Source organism: Dendrobates tinctorius, unplaced genomic scaffold (assembly GCF_039654945.1).
Source record: "Dendrobates tinctorius isolate UK_male_01 unplaced genomic scaffold, ASM3965494v1 ptg000032l, whole genome shotgun sequence".
Taxonomy (NCBI): Eukaryota; Metazoa; Chordata; class Amphibia; order Anura; family Dendrobatidae; genus Dendrobates; species Dendrobates tinctorius.
The window spans coordinates 42,848,966-42,869,234 of NW_027361700.1; the positions used below are offsets into that span (position 1 = coordinate 42,848,966).

General features: G+C 43.5%; 1 protein-coding gene across 3 annotated transcripts in view; it reads right to left on the minus strand.

The window, feature by feature from the left end:
- Positions 1–3,650: 3,650 nt before the first annotated feature.
- FAM171A2 (family with sequence similarity 171 member A2) overlaps positions 3,651–20,269 on the minus strand; it is a 92,736-nt gene continuing 76,117 nt past the window's right edge. For 2 of the 3 annotated variants that reach the window (XM_073572840.1, XM_073572838.1), the window contains exons 4-8: positions 17,153–17,317; positions 10,600–10,776; positions 10,392–10,508; positions 10,145–10,262; positions 3,651–9,964 (exon numbers count right to left, since the gene is read on the minus strand). In XM_073572840.1, coding sequence (XP_073428941.1) covers positions 8,518–9,964; positions 10,145–10,262; positions 10,392–10,508; positions 10,600–10,776; positions 17,153–17,317 — 2,024 coding nt within the window. In that variant the 3' untranslated portion in view covers positions 3,651–8,517. The remainder of the gene's footprint in view (positions 9,965–10,144; positions 10,263–10,391; positions 10,509–10,599; positions 10,777–17,152; positions 17,318–20,269) is intronic. The other variant, XM_073572839.1, reaches the window with a different exon arrangement.

Sequence of the window (20,269 nt, forward strand, 5' to 3'; positions counted from 1 at the left end):
TTAAAAAGATTCTGTCTCTTACAATTGAAGTGTACCTACTATAAAAATGACAGACCTTTCCATTCTCTGTAGGTGGGAAAACGTACAAAATCGGCAGTGTATCAGATACTTATTTTCCCTACTGTATGTAGTGGTCCAGAAAGACACAGAATTCTAATTGCGTCAAAATGGAAATACAAAGATCCCCCGCCATTATCTGAGTAGACTGAAAAGTTATTAACCAATAACATCTATGAATATAATAACGATCTAAAGAATAACTCTTGAGAAATATTCGAGAAGATGATGCCCTTGGTTTAAACTACACTTGACCCTACTTGATTTTATGTAATCAATCACCTAGCCATCGAATATTAACCCTAATTCCTGATACGTTCTATTGTTGTTTATATTGTTTGATGACATATATATTCTACAAGTTTGTAACAATTTATGTAACCAACCAGTTTGTGCATTCCCCTTCCATCTCCAATACGTAATATATTATGCTCCCCTCCCCCTTCCATTCATTTTTTATGTTAAAAAATTTAAAGAAAGATCATTTGTGTCTTTTCCTCTCTCAATTAATCTCATTGATCTTAGCCATATTACTTAAGAAGCCTCACTATTTTTGGTGGGGAGACTAATAAAAAAAAAAAACAAAAACAAAAAACAGACTGGCAATTGTTTTAGAATGCTGGATGCCATCCAGGGGAGCTTTTCTGTGCCTTCTTTCCAAATCTGCACTCATTGGTAACATAATCCCCTATTCATCATTGCCTTAGCTCCAGTTTGTTTTTTGCTTGCTTTGTGTGCCCTGCACCTTTTTTTTCCTTCCTTGGCACTCAAATCATATTCTATGTGCTCACCTGTGGGGTTGTTTTTCCGTTTTATGGGCGTAGTTTAAAAGTTTTTGCCTGGTTCATCAAATGCAACTTTTTAAAGTTACAAAATTTGGCACAATTTCACTCCAGTCCCTCTTGTGTTTTTTCGAATAGAGCAGATGTTTGGCCAAACACAAGAAAAAAAACAGTCAAAGTAAAAGGAAAAAGTTAATTTTTGACTTTGAATCACATTTGTGAATTTTGGGCATGATTTTGATGAATCTGGCACTAAAAAAACAACACAACCCAAAAAACACAAATGACGAAATGGAGCCATTGTGTATTTAGGGAGCAGTTGGTCTTGAACATGGCTGATGTGCACAAAACTCCCAGATTCATATTTACATCTCTATATCCTTATCCATCATGGAAAGGGATGAGAAATGAATCTGCTCACACAGAAAAAATATCCATAAAGGCAATCTGTCAGTAGGACCAACCCTCCTATACCGTCTATATGGGCATATAAGTCATAGAAAACTTAATAAAATGGTATTGTGATATCTGAGAGCCGATGTCTTATTTCAGAGATATCCACGTTTTTCTTAACATGTAAAGATCTATTGGTCGGACAGAGATCTCCTTGAGACTCTGCCTCCAGATATTATTTTAAATTAAAGGGGGTGTTACTAGTGCAAGACATGTAATGGCTGCTTTCCTGATATACATGTCTCACACTGGTAGCGTCCCCTTTCATTTAAAATAAACTCTGGAGGCCGATTCTCAGGGAGATCTGTGTCCGGCCCATAGATCTTAACAGCTCATTTCATACACATTAAAGCACTACAGCAACTATTTTTTTTATTTTACCCCTGAAGTGGTATTACTAATGTAAGTTTCCTGCCCTTAACATTACACTCACCAGCCTCCACCCTCATCAGATATAGGCTCCGCTTTGGTTGTCTTCTGCAGGTTGTGGCCTGCCGGATGGCCCTAGAGTTTGCTAAGCTTACATTGAGTTTTGACTTCTGACTCGCCCATGAGATCCATAGTGAGGCCAGAACAAGGCTCTGATAAACTTTTTTTTATATTAAGAGCTTGTCACCATTACCTCTGACTTCTGATCAGTCAGAATTTGTGGTTACAAGATGGCAAATTAGGCCTGGGAAGGCACTAGGAAGAGTGAAGACAGCAGCTGGTAAGTATACTTAGGGCTTGGAATTTACATTAGTGACGCCACTCCAGAGGAGAAAAAGAAGAAAAAAAATGCTTGAGTGGTGCTATAAGAAAAACGTGAATTTCTCAGGAATAAGTCATCAGATTACGGATAACAAGGTATAATTTTATTCAGCTTCCTATGAAAAACATGACCATATACATGATAGATATATTATATTCAGTACTGTGCACAAGTTTTAGGCAGGTGTTTGAAAAAAAAAAATGGTGCAAAATAAGAATGCTCTCAAAAATTGAAGTTAATAAGTGCCCTTAACTGACCCCAGGATTTATCCCCATAAAGTGTTGGGAGTGCCATACCAGCCTTCTAATGACATTTGTAATGATGGATTTATTATAAATGTTTATGTATTTACTGTAAAACTGAGGTTTTATTCTTGGCGCTCCTGACCCCGGACTAGTTTGGTTAACTGCATTACACTCCCTGCAGCGTGATTGACAAACCAACATGTGCAGAGAGAACAGGGGAAAGAGAACAAGCTGTCCCTCTGCTTCTTGCTTTTCGCTCTGCAGACTCTGACTTGTCAATCACGCTGTGGGGGAGGGGCAAGCTGCCACCTCAGTAGAGATAAGTGGCAGTGTTCGTGGACTAGTCCAGGGATGGGAGATTAAACTTCAGCATTAAAGGAAATACAGCACCACAATTATAATAAAAAATAATGACATTTGTAAAGATATCAACAAAATACACAGTGACTGAATGAAAAATAGGAATCTAAATCAAATCAATATTTGGTGGGCCTGCAAAAACTTCAATTTTTCTCAGTACACATTACACATGCCCAAAAGTCAGGTATTTTGTAGGATTATTGTCATGCGTTTGAGTAAACAATTATAAAAAAAAAAGAGGTGAAAATGATTATTACTTTCATGTGTGGGTTGAAACTGTAATCAAACAGAACAGCTATGTAGGAGGCTTAAAACTGGCAGAGGAAAAGCCAAATTCTGCTACAAAGGTGAGGTTGTTAAAAACAGTGTAATGTTATAGGCCATACAGCATAGCAAGACTAAGCACAGGAATAAGACACAAGGTAGTTATACTGCATCGGCAAGGTCTCTCCCTGGCTAAGATTTCAGAGCAGACTGGGGTTTCAAGATGTGCTGTTCAAGAGCTTTTGAAGTTGGACCAAAAAATGGGCAACACTGAGGACTAGTAACATAGTGGTTGGCCATGGAAATTTAGGGCAGCAGATGAAAGACACATCGGGAGATATCCAACAGGCGGATCCGTTCAGAATAAGCAGCAACAAGTGGGACCCACCTACACTTATTTACTGTTTGGCAAACGCTCGCCAGAAACCATACCTTTTATATGGATACAAGGGCCAGCGACTCAGCATAGGATCTGTGGCGCAGGAAAATGGCAGCAGGTGCGCTGGACTGATGAGATAAAATGTGAAATATTTGTCTGTAACAGAAGGCAATTTGTTTCCCCAAAGGGGCTAAAGAGCAATACAACGAGTGTCTGCAGACAACAGTGAAGTGTCTTGGAGGTTCCTTGCAAGTTTAGGCTACATTTCAGCAAATTGAGTTGGATATTTGGTCAGTATTGATGTCCTCAATGCTGAGAAATACAGGTAGATACTTATCTGCTAAGCAATACCATCAGTGAGGCGTCTGGCTCCAATTTTATTCTGCATCAGAACGACACAAAACATACAGTGTCATTAAGAACTATCTTCAGTGTAACGGAGAACATGAAGCCCCGAAAGTGATGATATGGTCCCCACAGAGCCCTCATCTCAACATCATCAAGACTATCTGGAATTCCAGGAAGATACAGAAAGATTTACGCAGGCCTACATCAACAGAAGATGTGTGGTTCATTTTTCAAGATGTTTGGGGCAACCTCCCTGCCGAGTTATTTCAAAAACTGTGTGAAAGTGGTCACACCAAACATTGATTTGATTAAGATTTCTCTTTTGTTTATTCTCTTGTGATTTGGTTTATTAATACAAAATAAACTAACAATTTATGAAAGCATTCTTACTTTGCAGCATTTTTCCATGCCTACTTAAAACTTTTGCATTCCGTGTGTAATAAATATATACATATTACTAGTAGTGAAGGGTGAGTAGCACTGTTGCTTGGGTCTCCTCGAGCATGCTCAAGTGATTGAGTATTTTGGCGTGTTCGGAGATTTAGTTTTCGTCATCTCAGCTGCATGATTTGCCACTTGTAGACAAGCTGAATACATGTGGGAATTCCCTAACAAACAGCCATTCCACACATGTATTCAAGCTGTCTAGCAGTCGCAAGTCATGTAGCTAAGGCGATGAAAACTAAATCCCCGAGCACACCAAAGTATTTGAAGACCACCCGAGCAACGAGTATACTCGCTCATCACTAATTACTAGATTTGAGCTAAAAGATTCGTCAGACCAGAGTTCTGAGATCCTCCATCCACAACGTTGCATATGATGCACATATGATCTTGTGCCAGGCCTACAAATCAGAAGAGGCCTTGGAAATGCTAAGGCCTGTTTCACACATCAGTTTTTCCCGTCAGTCAAAATCCGCCAATTTTTTAAAAAATCGGATCCGCCAATAAAGGTGCAGATCCGTTTTTTCCCCCATAGACTTACATTATTGGCGGATCTTGACTGACGGCCGTCTGTCCCACCCGTTTTTGTATGGATCCGCCAACATTTTAGCGGCTCCCGGGCGGATGAGACGGGCCCTGCAACGTTTTTTTACTTTGACGGACCGCTATTTTTTTAGGTGCGCATGCCCGGCCGGGAGTCATTTTAACCCATACATGCCATCCTGGGAGCCTGGGAATCTCTCCCCCCTACCGTCCCCCCCGCTCTCTTCCCGCGGCTCGTCCCGGTCCCGTGGCCCCGCTCTCTTCTCGCAGCTCGTCCAGGTCCCGCGGCCCCGCTCTCTTCTCTCGGCTCATCCAGGTCCAGCGGCCCCGCTCTCTTCTCGCGGCTCATCCAGGTCCCGCGGCCCCGCTCACTTCTCGCTGCTCGTCCCGGTCCCACTCTCTTCTCGCGACTCATCCCAGTCCCGCGGCCCCGCTCTCTTCTCGTGGCTCGTCCCGGTCCCGCGGCCCCGCTACCTCGGCGGTACTTTTTTTTCATGCCTGCGGTTCATTTAACATTCCTACAACGGCGGATCCCGTCAAAGCAACAGTCCAGTGGCACCCGTTGGTGTCTCAACGGACACGGATCCGTTCTCCGCCTTTTTGGCGGCTGGCAACTGATGGAAATAACGTGTGAAACAGGCCTAACATGTAGGAGGAAGTTCACAGGGGTCCAGAATTCAAATTACCATTGTGGCCAATGGACCGAGATCCTGCATATTTCTTTCTGACTTTAATCAATAACTGTATTCTTGAAAAGGTGTACACTGAAAACCACACTTGATGTACACAAATGAGTTTCTTGAAATGGTGAAAGTGCAGCAGCTTGACTCAGCAGATGACTGTTCTTTTATAACACCCATATTGACTTAAAGTGCCTACAGCAGGGACACAAAATCATAAGCCGTTGTAAACTTCAAAAATGCAAAGCTGTCTTCTGGCTGGTTGCTGTCATCCCAGCCTCATTGATTCATTGCTCAGAATAGGACTCGGAATGACTTGATGTCCAAAGTACATATTTTTGAGGTAATGATCACACTCTTTGGGGACAGATGTCCAGCAAATGCTACTAGATGCAAGCTAAATGCTTACTGTATTATTAAGTTCAATGTAAAACCATGTTCTCTATGTTAACTCTTGTGCCGGCTGCCTGCAGCCATCATGCTATCTTTTAAAGCAGCATTCCTACAAATTATTTTAGCACATGTATTGCTTTATCACTATTCTAGAGCCTGCTGGAATTCACTAAATTCTGGCTCTGTGTCATATATTTTATGCTCTATTATGATGAGTCACTGGAAAATGTTCTCGCCATTCTCACTGCCCATTTAGTACATGGTAAGGTTAGTCTCTAACTTCCCATGTATTACTGGATTACATCACCCATCAAATCCCTCCGGGTTGTTCTCAGACACCTCACAGCTCCACCCTCCAGGTTTCTCTGCTCTCTTACATAAAATATCTTCAGCTGCACAGAATTTTGACAGTTATATAGCGTAGAGGAGTCAATACAATAACTAGGTGTAGATATAGGTAGCCTGGCTCACACTGCCTGTATATACTAAGAGTGACTGCTGTGTGTAGAATCTCCAGTGCATCAAATGAGATGTACTTTCAGCCTGTCTCCTGCTTGTAATAGGTTTCTCCATGTGAGCTCTTATCTCAAGTAAATCATGCTGAAATTGCATCACATAAAATACACTGAGACTGCATTATGAGTTCGAGGTCAGCAGTTTTACTGTATGTCACTGATCTATAACTGCTGCCTTTAAATAAGACTCCAGGCTAAGCAAGTGCAGTGTGATGACACTATGCAAAGTCAGAGGTATCATGGGAAATGTAGTCTGCATTAGGGGAACCACATGGAAAGAAGAAGGAATTTAAAATTGCAGACACCCTGGAAATTGTGCATCAACTAAAACAGGAACAAACAAGCCTCTATATTATTCTTTAAAGGGACTCTGTCAGCACAGAATAATTGTTCAAACCAAGTACAGGGGTTCAGTTTATCATGGCAGGGCCAATCCTTCCTATAAATCTTCTGACCTGCTTGTTTTCCCTCTATGTCCACTTCTCCTCTTTGTTGATTGACAACTCTGACTTGAGGGAGCCAGAGAAGGGCTGAGATGGTGGGAAGGTGTAGTTAAATCTTTGGCCACGCCATGATGTACCAAGCGCACCTGTACTTGGCTTGAACAGTCTTTTTGTGCTCACAGAGTCCCATTAATAACATTATGTTCTGTACAATATGAATAAAAAATGCTGAAGTGCAACTTCAAAGTGTACACCAACTTATGAAAAAATCTTAGCTTGGTACCTGAACAATAATAATTTTTCGAAATCCTTTTCAATACAGATTTTGATCTGCACTGTCGTTTAGGCGCTACAGTACTGTACATTTACACTGCATTCTACAGCACTGGAGAGCATGATCTGTAATATAAAGTGGTTTGTAGAAATCATTTTTGAGAGGTCTCCTATACTATGTATGTTTTTCTGTATAATCAGAGGTAGACCTTACTTCTACTTACTACTACTCTGTCTCTAGGTAAGTGATCTGGAGCTCTGTATCAGAAGAACTGAGTTCAGCTTGGTATCAGGTGTTGGGTCCTAGTCCCGAGTTTGTGCACTAATCCTCATAGTCAGGATTTAGTTGTTATAATTTCACTAATTTGCTCTGTTGTTTTTTTACTTTCATGTTTTATTAGTAATGTTTGTAGGAAACGGCAGTAATAGTTCAACATGACAAATACACTTTTCTTGTGCTGTTCTCCTTGGGAAATTTCAAGGGATTGGCTTCTTGCAATACAAATCGCTTTCCTGTGAAGGAACATAACCACACGTGCCGGAATGCTTCATGAAATAAGTCTGAATACCCTTAGAAACATCTGGTTCCAAAGACCATAATGCATTGCAAAAAGGGAGGAACATGGTATTCCTATAATATATTAATACTATGTTGACCAGAATGCATTACACATTATCGGCTAATATTGAGATGTAGTGGGGTGGGGCACGGTTACAATGAGTACAATGCATTGCCAGGCATGTTATAGGACTGAGAATTACAAGGATCTTAGTGCATCATGGCCGGTAGCCGTGGTCTCCATGGTATGGGGGGAAATGGAACCACAATGCAATGAAGAGTGGAGCCATTAAAGTAGAAAAGAAAAATCTGCAGGATTTGCATGGCTCCCTACATGAGAACTTGAAGGACCAGAATGAATTGCAAGCTATGATGTTTCACACACCTTACACAAACAAAACACTAGGACCACAATGTTCAAGCTACTGGCAGATGTCATGTTTCTACCGGGTTATGCATACCCTGCTGCACAGGTGCTGAGACCATCTCCGCAGCAATGATGATAATGACTGAGCCAACGTCAATTCCGAGCAGACCGAACCTGCACCTGTTGTCCTTGTATCACTATTTTAACAGGAATGGAGAGAAGAATCAAGGGTACATATCCAATCCAAAAATCTTGTCCCACCCAACATGAGGGGACTGGTCCCACTGAGAGTCTCACTGTGCAGTGTCATAGACTCCCAGTTCACAGAGGGACTACTACATTTGTGTGCTGTATCTGAGTGTGTACTGCATTCTTGTGCATGTATGTGTGCATGCTCGTGTGTGTGTGTGTGCGCATGCGTGCGTTTATGATGTGTAAATGTGTATGTATGTATGTATCAATATCATAGTGCCTCTGGCCTTACACACAGGAATCTCTCCAATGCTGGGGCTGTGCCTCGAAGATAGGGGAGAGTTGGGGGCAGGATGTTGTCACTCTCCAAGCCCCAGGCTTCGGATTCAAGGGATATCCCTGCGTTTTCTCCCCGAAGTCCTTTGAGGGGTATATCCTATACACAGAATGAAAATTGAGAAATCCCTCATTATTTCACATTAAACACCATCAGTGGTCTCTCCTCTCTCTTTTGCCAGGGGCTCTTCTTATCTTGGTCATCCCCACCTTCAGATTGGTCATTAAGGTCCTCGTCTGGGCTGGTCATAGAATCCCTTCTAAGCTCACTGGTGCTGCTGCGGGAACTGTCGCCTCTGCTGCGCCCTCTCCTGTTCATTACTGGGCAAGACTCAGAGGCCTCATCGAGAAGTGGTGTGAGTGAGCTGTCTTCTGGGGAGCAGCCACCAGCAGTCCGACTCTCACTCAGGCTCTGTTCTCCTTCTTCAGCAAAGACCAATTTGGAGTAGGTCAAGCTAGAAGGCTGATGCTGTGACCTCCCACCTCTCCCTTCCTCTGGCCCAGGTTTTATTTTAATCTCATTGACATCCACACCTGAGTCCAGACTGGCATCATTGCTACGTGTCTTGTCTCCAGCCTGCAGGTCAATATAAGAATGACGCACCTGTGCATTAGAGCGTCCATCTAGTGACACAAACCAGGCTCGTGGATGAGGCTTAACTCCAAGTTCTAAAAGCTTCTTCTCGGTCAATGCTTGAAGTTCTCCATTCAGTTGTGCCATCGTGGATTCATTGAAAACTACAGGAATGGTGACAGAACCGCTCATTTGTGAAGAGTGGTTGGCCCAGCTTTTGCCATCTTGGTCCTGTGAGGGGCCAGTAGATGCCCCTTGTTGGTAGTTATGAACTTGCTGAAGTAATTGCTGGCGTTGGACATAATCTTGAGGTGCAAAATGATGAGCATGTGAAATCTGTGCGGATCCCAATTCACTTTCTGTCAGCTCTTCACCTTGTCCACTGGGATTTTCTTCTGATAATCTCACGTAATGAGCAGGAATGACTAGCGTTGGCATAGCATGTCTGTAGGCTCCTTCCTTCATGTGATCAATGGATCCGCAAAATATAAGTTGACCAGGCTGCGTCAAAGATGTAGGACGTGATAATGGATCTGCAGACTGTGTCATCAAATAATCAGGTGGCTTTGAGTCCCCAATAACATGCTTGAAAGGTGGTGGAAGCGGAGGAGGAGATGGAGGAGGATCTCTAGCTCCACCCCGTCCTCTCCTCCTCTGCCCCTTTCCACCAGTTCCATAGCTTCTTTTTATATCATCTGAATCCAGCAAGTCACCAGAGCGAGCTGATTTTAATGGATATTCATCTCGAGGACCTGGTCTTAATGGAAGCGTATCTGTAGAATGCTGAATAGAACGTCCACCAGACTTACAAAAGTCCTCTCGAGAAGAAAAGGCAGAGCGCAAAACTGGAGTCCGAAGGTCACTCTCAGCTGTGGAGGTGGAGTCTAAGTGGCTGGTACTAATAAGGTTAAGGTGGGAGGTCGAGGTTGCCTGGTCTCGTTTGGGCTCGTTAAGGCCGGAGAGCTGCAGCTTGTGATGCTGTTGTCTTGGTTTTAGGCATCGCCTTCTGCCAAAAAAAAAAAGATTGTAAGAAAACTGCAACAAGACTGAAGTCTATGTGTTAGAAATAGTCAAAATTGTGATTAGATTATGAAAAGAAACACACAACTGTGCAATCATGCAAATCCCAGGAAAAGAGAAGCAATGTTACCCTGAAAAACAGTAAATGGCATAAAGCAGCTTTTACCTGCAGTAATATATTAATAGGCACAGTAGGATAAGGACCAGGAGTGCAAGAGCGCCCAGAATAGAGAGCAGGAAGATAGTATGGTACCCAGCAATGTCGCTCATAAGTGACAGCATACCTGAGAACAGACCACAGTGTAAGTAATCTATTAGATCCAGTCCTACAAGTATGAAGGTCGTGAGAAAATACCAATAATTAAAGAAGTGAAGTTATATATAAAAAATAAGTACAAAGAAAAAAAACTTACCACGACCAGTAGATGGGATTGCTGCTGCCCAGTAACCAAGTTTTGGGTAGGAAAATGACCAATATAACTGTTGTCCATCTTTCCGCACTACCCCCATGCCAGCACGCAGCCACCGACCTTAAAGCACAAAATGAGAAGAAGCCAGACCAGTAAAGACAACAAGCACCATGTGAAAAATATGCAAGTTTTCATCCAGCTGTTAACCTACCGGTCTTTGGCTCATATTTCCAGGCAGGTATGCTGCTAGAAGGTTGAAGACCGCTGTCTGAGGGGAGGGGAAGATACAGCTGAGCAGGGCCCGTCAGATGGACTTCAGAGCCATTCCCTGTAAATAGATGGACGCTCACTGCGGCAACAGGCAGCAGCTCCAACCAGCTGGAGTTACCTGGTTATAGGCACAAGAAAGAGAAGAAAACAAAGGCCAAGTGAAGGAAGAACCTAGGCCATAAGTAGCAAATAAAAACAAAACCATATAAATACAGAAACACAAAGATGTGAAAATATAGCAGCAAACAGCATAAGGATTTTTTTTTTTAAATGTTTATACTTCAAAATTAGCATGTGTAAGAACATTGATCGCTGAAAATCTGAAGGCAAGTCGAGTTTAGGAAGGGATATATGGCTGCTTGGCATCCAGATGAAAAGGACACTTAGGAGGAGCACAAGCAGCTGCTCTCAGCCAACCAGAATTGGAGGGAGTAATCCTGTTTGGCTGAGTGCTATTGACAGACAGAACACCAAAATGTCATTTTAAGTTGGATACCAGAGACACAGTATACAGCACTTCAATCTCCAATCCTGGGAGCTGCATATTATACATACATACATACAGGTGCAGCTCACAAAATTAGAATATCATCAAAAAGTTCATTTATTTAAGTTCTTCAATACAAAAAGTGAAACTTGTATATTATATATATAGAGTCATTACAAACAGAGTGATCTATTTCAAGTGTTTATTTCTGTTAACCCCTTTCCAACATCAGGCGTAATAGTATGCTGATGTCGGACTACCTCCCTTGATGGGGGCTCCGGAGGTGAGTCCACATTTTTCACGGGACATGTCAGCTGTTTTGAACAGCTGACATGTGCCCGAAATAGCCATGGGTGGAATCACGATCCACCCGCGGCTATTAACCAGTTAAATGCCGCTGTCAAACTCTGACAGCGGCATTTAACAAGCGTTTACGGCAATCGCACCGGAAATACGCACACCAGTGACCTGCGTCATGTGATCGCGGGTCACCAGTGTGTTGGCATGACAAGTGGAGGTCTCCTGGAGACCTCTATGGTTGTCAGTGCAGTCTTGCTGTGAGTGCCTTGCTGTGAGTGCCACCCAGTGGTTGGCACTCATAGCAAGTGAGTAAATCTGCTATATAGAGGCGATCTGATCATCACCTTTATGTAGCAGAGCTGATTGGATTGTGGCAGCTCCTAGTCTCCCATGGAGACTAATGAAGCATGCCAAACATTAAACAAAAATGTTTTAAAAAATCTAAAACAAAATCTAAAAGTTCAAATCACCCCACTTTCGCCCCATTCAAAATAAAACAATAAAAATAAAATCAAACATACACATATTTGGTATCGCCGCATTCAGAATCACCCGATCTATTAATAAAAAAAAGAATTAATCTGATCGATAAACGGCGTAGCGAGAAAAAGTAAAAACGCCAGAATTACGTTTTTTAGTCGCTGCGACATTGCATTAAAATGCAATAACAGGCAATCAAAAGATTGTATCTACACCAAAATGGTATCATTAAAAAGGCAGCTTAGCACGCAAAAAATAAGCCCTCACCCAACCCGAGATCACAAAAAATGGAAACGCTACAGGTATCAGAAAATGGCGCTTTAATTTGGAATTTTTTTTCACCACTTAGTTAAAAAAGACCCAGACATGTTTGGTGTCAATGAACTCGTAATGACCTGGAAAATCATAATGGAAGGTCAGTTTTAGGATTTAGTGAACCTAGCAAAAAAGCCAAACAAAAAACAAGTGTGGGATTGCACTTTTTTTTGCAATTTCACAGCACTTGGAATTTTTTCCTATTTTCTAGTACACAACATGGTAAAACCAATAGTGTTGTTCAAAAGTACAACTCGTCCTGCAAAAAACAATCCCTCACATGGCCATATTGACCGAAAAATAAAAAAGTTTTCGCTCTGGCAAGAAGGGGAGCGAAAAATGAAAACGCAAAACCGAAAAAAGCTCCGGGGGTTAAGGGGTTAATGTTGGTGATTATGGCTTACAGCCAATGAAAACCCAAAAGTCATTATCTAAGTAAATAAGAATACTTTATAACACCAGCCTGAAAAAATTATTTTAAAATACAAAATGTTGGCCTACTGAAATGTATGTTCAGTAAATGCAATCAATACTTGGTCGGGGCTCCTTTGTCATCAATCACTGCATCAATGCAGTGTGGCATGGAGGTGATCAGCCTGTGGCACTGCTGAGGTGTTATGGAAGCCCAGTTTGCTTTGATAGCAGCCTTCAGCTCGTCTGCATTGTTGGGTCTGGTGTCTCATCTTCCTCTTGACAATACCCCATAGATTCTCTATGAGATAAGGTCAGGCGAGTTTTCAGCCCAATCAAGCACAGTGATACTGTTGTTTTTAAACCAGAAATTGGTACTTTTGGCAGTGTGGACAGGTGCCATGTCCTGCTGGAGAATGAAATTTCCATCTCCAAAAAGCTTGTCAGCAGAGGGAAGCATGAAATGCTGTAAAATTTCCTGGTAGATGGCTGAACTTTCCGTACCCACTGCACCATCACTGTCCTTTCCACCACAACCATCATTGCTTTCTCCCCCACCACCCCCAACATTGCCCATTCCAATACCGCCATCATTTCCTCCTCCCCACTACCACCGTCATTGTCCTTTCCACCACAACCATCATTGCTTTTTCCCCCACCACCCCATCATTGCCCATTCCACCACCTCCATCATTGCCTCCTCCTCCACCACCCCATCATCCTTTCCACCACCACCAACATTGCCAATCTCCAATACACACACAGCACCCCTCTCACACACACAGCACCGCACCACTCTCTCATTCACACTCACACACACAAAGTATAGCACGGCACCACATACACACGTAGGCAGGCAGACAGACACACACAGCACCACTCACCTCTCCACATGTTCCCCACAGCTGCAGCACATTCCGGCAGCATCTTCGTCGCCTGCAGCTTTCTGTCTGAAACAGCTGCACGCTGAATGATGACGTCATCCAGCTGCGCTGTGTCAGACAGGAAGCAGGACGGCATCGGATCCCTGCAACTCCGCTCCACTGCCAAGCTGCAGGGATTGCTCCCTACCTGCCGATTGCCCTCAGGGTTATCTGCCCTGCAGGGGCCCACCTCTGAGGCCCTGATGCAGCCACACTGGCTTTACATGCAGGCAGTGTTAGCCTCAGCCTGCGGCTAGCACTGCCTGCTATTAAAGTGAAATTAGTATTCACTCCTCTTCACGCCCATGGGGGCGTGGGGAAGAGTGAATATTTATTTCTCTTTAGCAGTGGAGACAGGCTCCAGCAGGTGTCAGTGCCTGGGCCCACCGGAGAATCCTCTGGGTCTCCGGTGGGCCAGTCCAACCCTGTTAGACCCTCAGTAGGTTGCAAAGGTTGAGCAATCACAAGAGGCGCCCAACATGTCAGCATTCAAGTACCGGCCAAGTAAGTTCCCCCACCCTGGTCCAACTGCCATGGAGTACCAAAATGGACGCTGGACTAGGGTAGGGTGAATCATTTTGCTCATCTATTTGTGGGGGAGGGTGGGGAGGTATACATAGATACAGTATGTCAAGTTGCAACAAAAGAATGGACGCACTACTAGCAGAGTATGGGTTTTCTATGCGTTACTCTTCACAGATACATACTGTATGTATACATAAATGAAAGTAGACTATGGTAACTAGAATCCCTCTTTACATTCCTCATAGAAAACCCATGCTCTGCTAGGATTGTGTCCCCACTTGTGTTGTGTCCTGGGAATTACATTTACAATGCTGCTTATGAAAAACCTACTGTGAGTCAAGGGAGATGCTTTAATGTTCACATTATCAATTATTTATGGTGTCTTCTAATGTGCAGCACTTTGCAGTCTAAAAGTAATAATTGAAGCATAATCCCAATCAGATGCTGAAACCTTCCTGTCTACGGGGAGTCTTGGAAGCAGCAGAAATGGTTATCTCCCCAGTTATTGTGCCCATATATTCAGGTTCACATAGACATTACATTGACATAAAAGACTATTTTTGTTTTACGTATTTATTAAAATTTTGACATTAGTGAAATAATTAATACAAAATTCAGACTATAAGAAAAGGTGAAGAGGGATTCAGGAAAAACATTTAGTAGTATAGAAATTCCATACAATAAGAAAACACTTTCACTATCTATATACTGTATATAATCGTCTTTTCTTGTCTGTCTGTCTGTAACAGAAATCCCGCGGCGCTGATGGCCGCGACCAATCAGCGACAGGCGCAGCTGTCTGTAGCGGTAAGCTGCGGCTGCTGCTGATTGGTTGCGGCTGCCAGGCCGCGACCAATCAGCGGCAGGCCCAGTCGGGCGCAGCGCTTAATCGGGCACAGTGCTCTGTAAAAAAAAAAAGAGAATTAAAATAAAAAAAAGGTTATACTCACCTTCCGACGGCCCGCGATCTCCACTCCACGCACCCGGCCTCGCGGTCCCAGTAATGCTTTGCGCCTTAGACTGGAGATGACGTCACTCTCGCGAGAGCGCGACGTCATCAGCAGTGTTTCGCGCAAAGCATTACTGGGACCGCGAGGCCGGCGCGTGGAGTGGAGATCGCGGGCCGTCGGAAGGTGAGTATATAACTATTTTTTATTTTAACAGAGACCATGCATACCAGGAAAGGGGGGTGACAGGACCATGCATACCAGGAAAGGGGGGGTGAGGGGGACCATGCATACCAGGAAAGGGGGGTGAGGGTGACCATACATACCAACAAAGGGGGATGATGGGACCATGCATACCAGGAAAGTGGGGTGAGGGGGACCATGCATACCAGCAAAGGGGGGCGTGAGTGGGACCATGCAGGCAAAGGGGGGGTGAGGGGGACCATGCAGACCAGCAAAGGGGGGGAGGGGGACCATGCAGACCAGCAAAGGGGGGTGAGGGTGACCATGCATTCCAGGATAGGGGGGTGAGGGTGACCATGCATACCAGGATAGGGGGGTGAGGGTGACCATGCATACCAGGATAGGGGGGTGAGGGTGACCATGTATACCAGGATAGGGGGGTCAGGGTGACCATGCATACCAGGAAAGGGGGGTGAGGGGGACCATGCATACCAGGAAAGGAGGGTGACGGGACCATGCATACCAGGAAAGGGGGGTGAGGGGACCATGCTTACCAGGAAAGGGAGGTGAAGGGACCATGCATACCAGGAAAGGGGGAGTGAGGGGACCATGCATGCATACCAGGAAAAGGGGGAGTGAGGGGACCATGCATACCAGGAAAGGGGGGTGAGGGGACCATACTTACCAGGAAAGGGAGGTGAGGGGACCATGCATACCAGGAAAGGGGGAGTGAGGGGACCAATCATACCACAAAAGCGGGAGTGAGGGGACCATGCATACCAGGAAAGGGGGGTGAGGGAACCATGCATGCCAGGAAAGGGAGGTGAAATGACCATGCATACCAGGAAAGGGGGGTGAGGGGACCATGCATACCAGGAAAGGGAGGTGAGGGGAGAGTATATAAGAGTATATAAGAGTATTCCCATCTCCCAGATCCTATCCCAATATGCAGTAGGTGTAATATTAATAATATTAGCAAATACCTCCAATTAGAAGTGTAGTATAGTTCTCCTGATTTGCTATATCACTTACCCTATGTTCAGGCATTGCAGTTGCTTAGGTATCCATGGTTATGACCACTCATATAGTGAGTGACAGATAGTTAGTTAGACAGCTCTTAGTGGTCGTACCATGGATAACTAAGCTACTGCAACGCCCTGCACATGGGGTAAGCGACATAGTGAATATGAAGAACTATACTACATTTCTAATTTGAGGTACGGTATTTGCTGATATTCTTGTTATTACAACCAATTTCAGGCTGGGTTGCCAAGGGACAACCAATAACATAAACACCAGGGCCCCACTCATGACTTTATCCTCATTCACAAATTTCTATAGCAATAAAATGGGTTGATTGTTGAATAAAAAAGATGCTGTGTTTGTCTGTACATAGTGAAGCAAGTGTACTGTGCCAAGCACTGCTCATATAAGAGGGTGGTGGCCCACCGGAGGATTCTCCTGTGGACCAGTCTGAGCCTGATTATACCTACTACATATTGGCATAAGATCTTGGAGAGCGGAATAATACCCCTTTAATACTTATCTTCTTCAAGAAGATTATCCAGCAGATTGATGAACAGTTTTGAGGGGGAAATATTTAGTATTGCCTTCATTTACAACTCTGCTGATTCACAGCGTCGGAGTTCAGGGGGCGATTTCTGTATAACACGTTTACACAGGGAAGGCTGTCAATCACCTACAACTGCCCAGCTATATGGCAGCTGCCTCCAAAATATCAGCTGTTCCCACAGCATGAAGCCCCCACCATTTATAGCATGGTGACAAGAGAACCCATGTCCAGACATCAAGTTTCCCAAAGTAGAAAACATTGTTAAAAATGACCCTTTCCATGACAGTTTAGGCAACTTGAAAGCTAATATGTTAGCATTATAGCAGAACCCGCACACCCCCTGATCCTACCCCCATTGCTGGAATCAGGATCGGCTCCAATAAATGCTGGGAATCCTCTCATTTGATGGTGATTGTTAGCAGTGGTAAGTGAAGAGGACATTTGGTTATAAGTGGAAGATCGGGGTAAGCGGGCAGACTTCCTCTGGAATTGAACCAAGGGCTGACTGCGGACACCTGTAAAACCAGATAGGGGAAAAGCTTTATACACAATATATTCCCATTATATATCACATTATATCAAACATTACATATATATGAGGTTCTACGTACACTGTCAGAGGCAGAGCTTTTTATTTGACTACCCGTATCTCCATGTTCTCGCGTTGGTTTAGGTTGGGTTTGCACCAACAATAGCAAAGCGTAGTGTATTTTACCACTAAAACATGGTATGAGCGATGCATGTCATGCGTACATGGGGTTGTAGTAGATATAGTCCAGCTCAACGACAAAGTGAGATAAAATTCTTTATTCACTCAGATTCCAATCTAATATATAAAACTCAATGTGTGTGTGTGTGTCCGGGATTGGCATCTGTACCGGCGCAACTACAGCCACAAAAGTTTGCACAGTCACACGTCTGGACCCCGAGAGCGTCATAGGCTATGTTGTGAGGCGAAATTTTAACCCTGCGCGTTCCAATTCACCAAACAATTTTGCCTATTATTCTTATCATTTCTATGGTGTTATCGTCCTTCTGTAAAGCTGGAAATAACACAATTTATTACCGTGCCGACACAGACCACCCTCTGACACAGACTGCAGGGGGAGCCCAGTATCACACAGGATAGGATTAGATACATGGCTCAGCAGTCAGTATCACACAAGATAGGATTAGATACACGGCTCAGCAGTCAGTATCACACAGGATAGGATTAGATACACGGCTCAGCAGTCAGTATCACACAGGATAGGATTAAATACAGTATCACACAGGATAGGATTAGATACATGGCTCAGCAGTCAGTGTCACACAGGAGAGGATTAGATACACGGCTCATCAGGCAGTATCACACAGGATAGGAATAGATACACGGCTCAGCAGACAGTATCACACAGGATAGGATTAGATACACGGCTCAGCAGTCAGTATCACACAGGAGAGGATTAGATACACAGCTCAGCAGTCAGTATCACACAGGAGAGGAATAGATACACAGCTCAGCAGTCAGTATCACACAGGATAGGAATAGATTCACGGCTCAGCAGACAGTATCACACAGAATAGGATTAGATACACAGCTCAGCACACAGTATCACACAGAATAGTATTAGATACACGGCTCAGCAGACAGTATCACACAGAAGAGGATTAGATACACGGCTCAGCAGTCAGTATCACACACAATAGGATTAGATACACGGCTCAGCAGTCAGTATCACACAGAATAGGATAAGTTACACGGCTCAGCAGTCAGTAACACACAGGATAGGATTAGGTACACGGCTGAGCAGACAGTATCACACAGGATAGGATTAGATACACGGCTGAGCAGACAGTATCACACAGGATAGGATTAGATACACGGCTGAGCAGTCAGTAACACACGATAGGATTAGATACACAGCTCAGCAGAAAGTATCACACAGGATAGGATTAGGTACACAGCTCAGCAGACATTATCACACAGGATAGGGTTAGATACACAGATACACATGTTGTTTATCAAAAGACTCTTGAATGAGTTGAAAATAAAATACTATCAATACTTGGGTAATCGTTAAGTTAATTTGTGTTGCAAATCTGTAATGTTGAATATATGATGTGAAATGTTTTTATGTGCAATATAATCATTATAATTTGTTGTAACTAACCACAGTTAGTTGCTATGCCCAGGCAACGCCGGGCTCTTCAGCTAGTAGAGGATAAAATATCAGCAAGTGAAGCAGAGGGTTGCGTTATCTACGCGTTTCGGGTGACGCAGCACCCTTAGTCAACTAAATCTGAAGAATCACATATTTATGCACAAGACAGCACAGAAATAATGCAATAGATAAGACAAGTGACGCGAAGCAGAACTATCATTATGAGAGAATGAAAGACAGTTATGGCCATAAATATTAGACCAGTTCATAGATAAGGAGTGAAAGTTTTATTGTCCTCTGATTGGAGTCTTGTAATGTGTTGTGATGCCCCCTCAAGGTCTTTAAGGATATAAAGTTATTCTCGGGCTTACTGTGCGCTGCTTGACCGGAATGAAATCACCACAATATGAGAAATTTGACCATTTATTTCCCTACGCGTTTCAAAGTGTGAACCACTTCTTCTTCAGGGGTTGACATAAACGTTTATGTCAACCCCTGAAGAAGAAGTGGTTCACACTTTGAAACGCGTAGGGAAATAAATGGTCAAATTTCTCATATTGTGGTGATTTCATTCCGGTCAAGCAGCGCACAGTAAGCCCAAGAATAACTTTATATCCTTAAGGATTTGCATTGGAGGTCACGCAGTGGACCTTCGGGCGTGCAGCAAGCTGACGGCGAGTTTATATGCTTATACCTCTCCTGGAAAGGGTGAGTAGACTTTTTTCATATCTATTCCATTTATCACCAGATAAGACCCTATTGCGCTCTTTTGTTTCCTAGTTTCATTATATTAGTCCCTCAAGGTCTTTGGAGCAAATTCCTTAATTGAAAAAAGACATAAATCCATGCGACACATTCATTCCTGCACTGCGAGCACCATAGACATGAAATTACTGGTATTTAAAAGTAACTTCACATCTCAGAGAGACAGAAAAGTCTGGGAGTACAAACTCATGACGACCTTTGACACTCTCAGTGCAGGAATGATTGTATCGCATGGATTTATGTCTTTTTACACACTAGTGGAACCCTATCCTTATGGCATATTTTGATATGTTGAGGTTGGAAAGACCCCTTTAATTGTTTTTGTGACTCTTCGGAGTGTACAGTATGTGTACAAAGAGGGCAGATTTTCATGTAGCAAATTTTCATGTAGCAGGGCAGACACATCATTGGTGCAACCTGTGCAGCCACATAGGGGCCCAAGAGGTAAGGGGGCCCATTTCCACTTCCAAAACCGTTGGAATTCTGTATTATGATGAGTTATTGGACTGCAAAGGAATCATATATTGTTCTTGCTCTTCTATTTGTGTCCGCAAATGA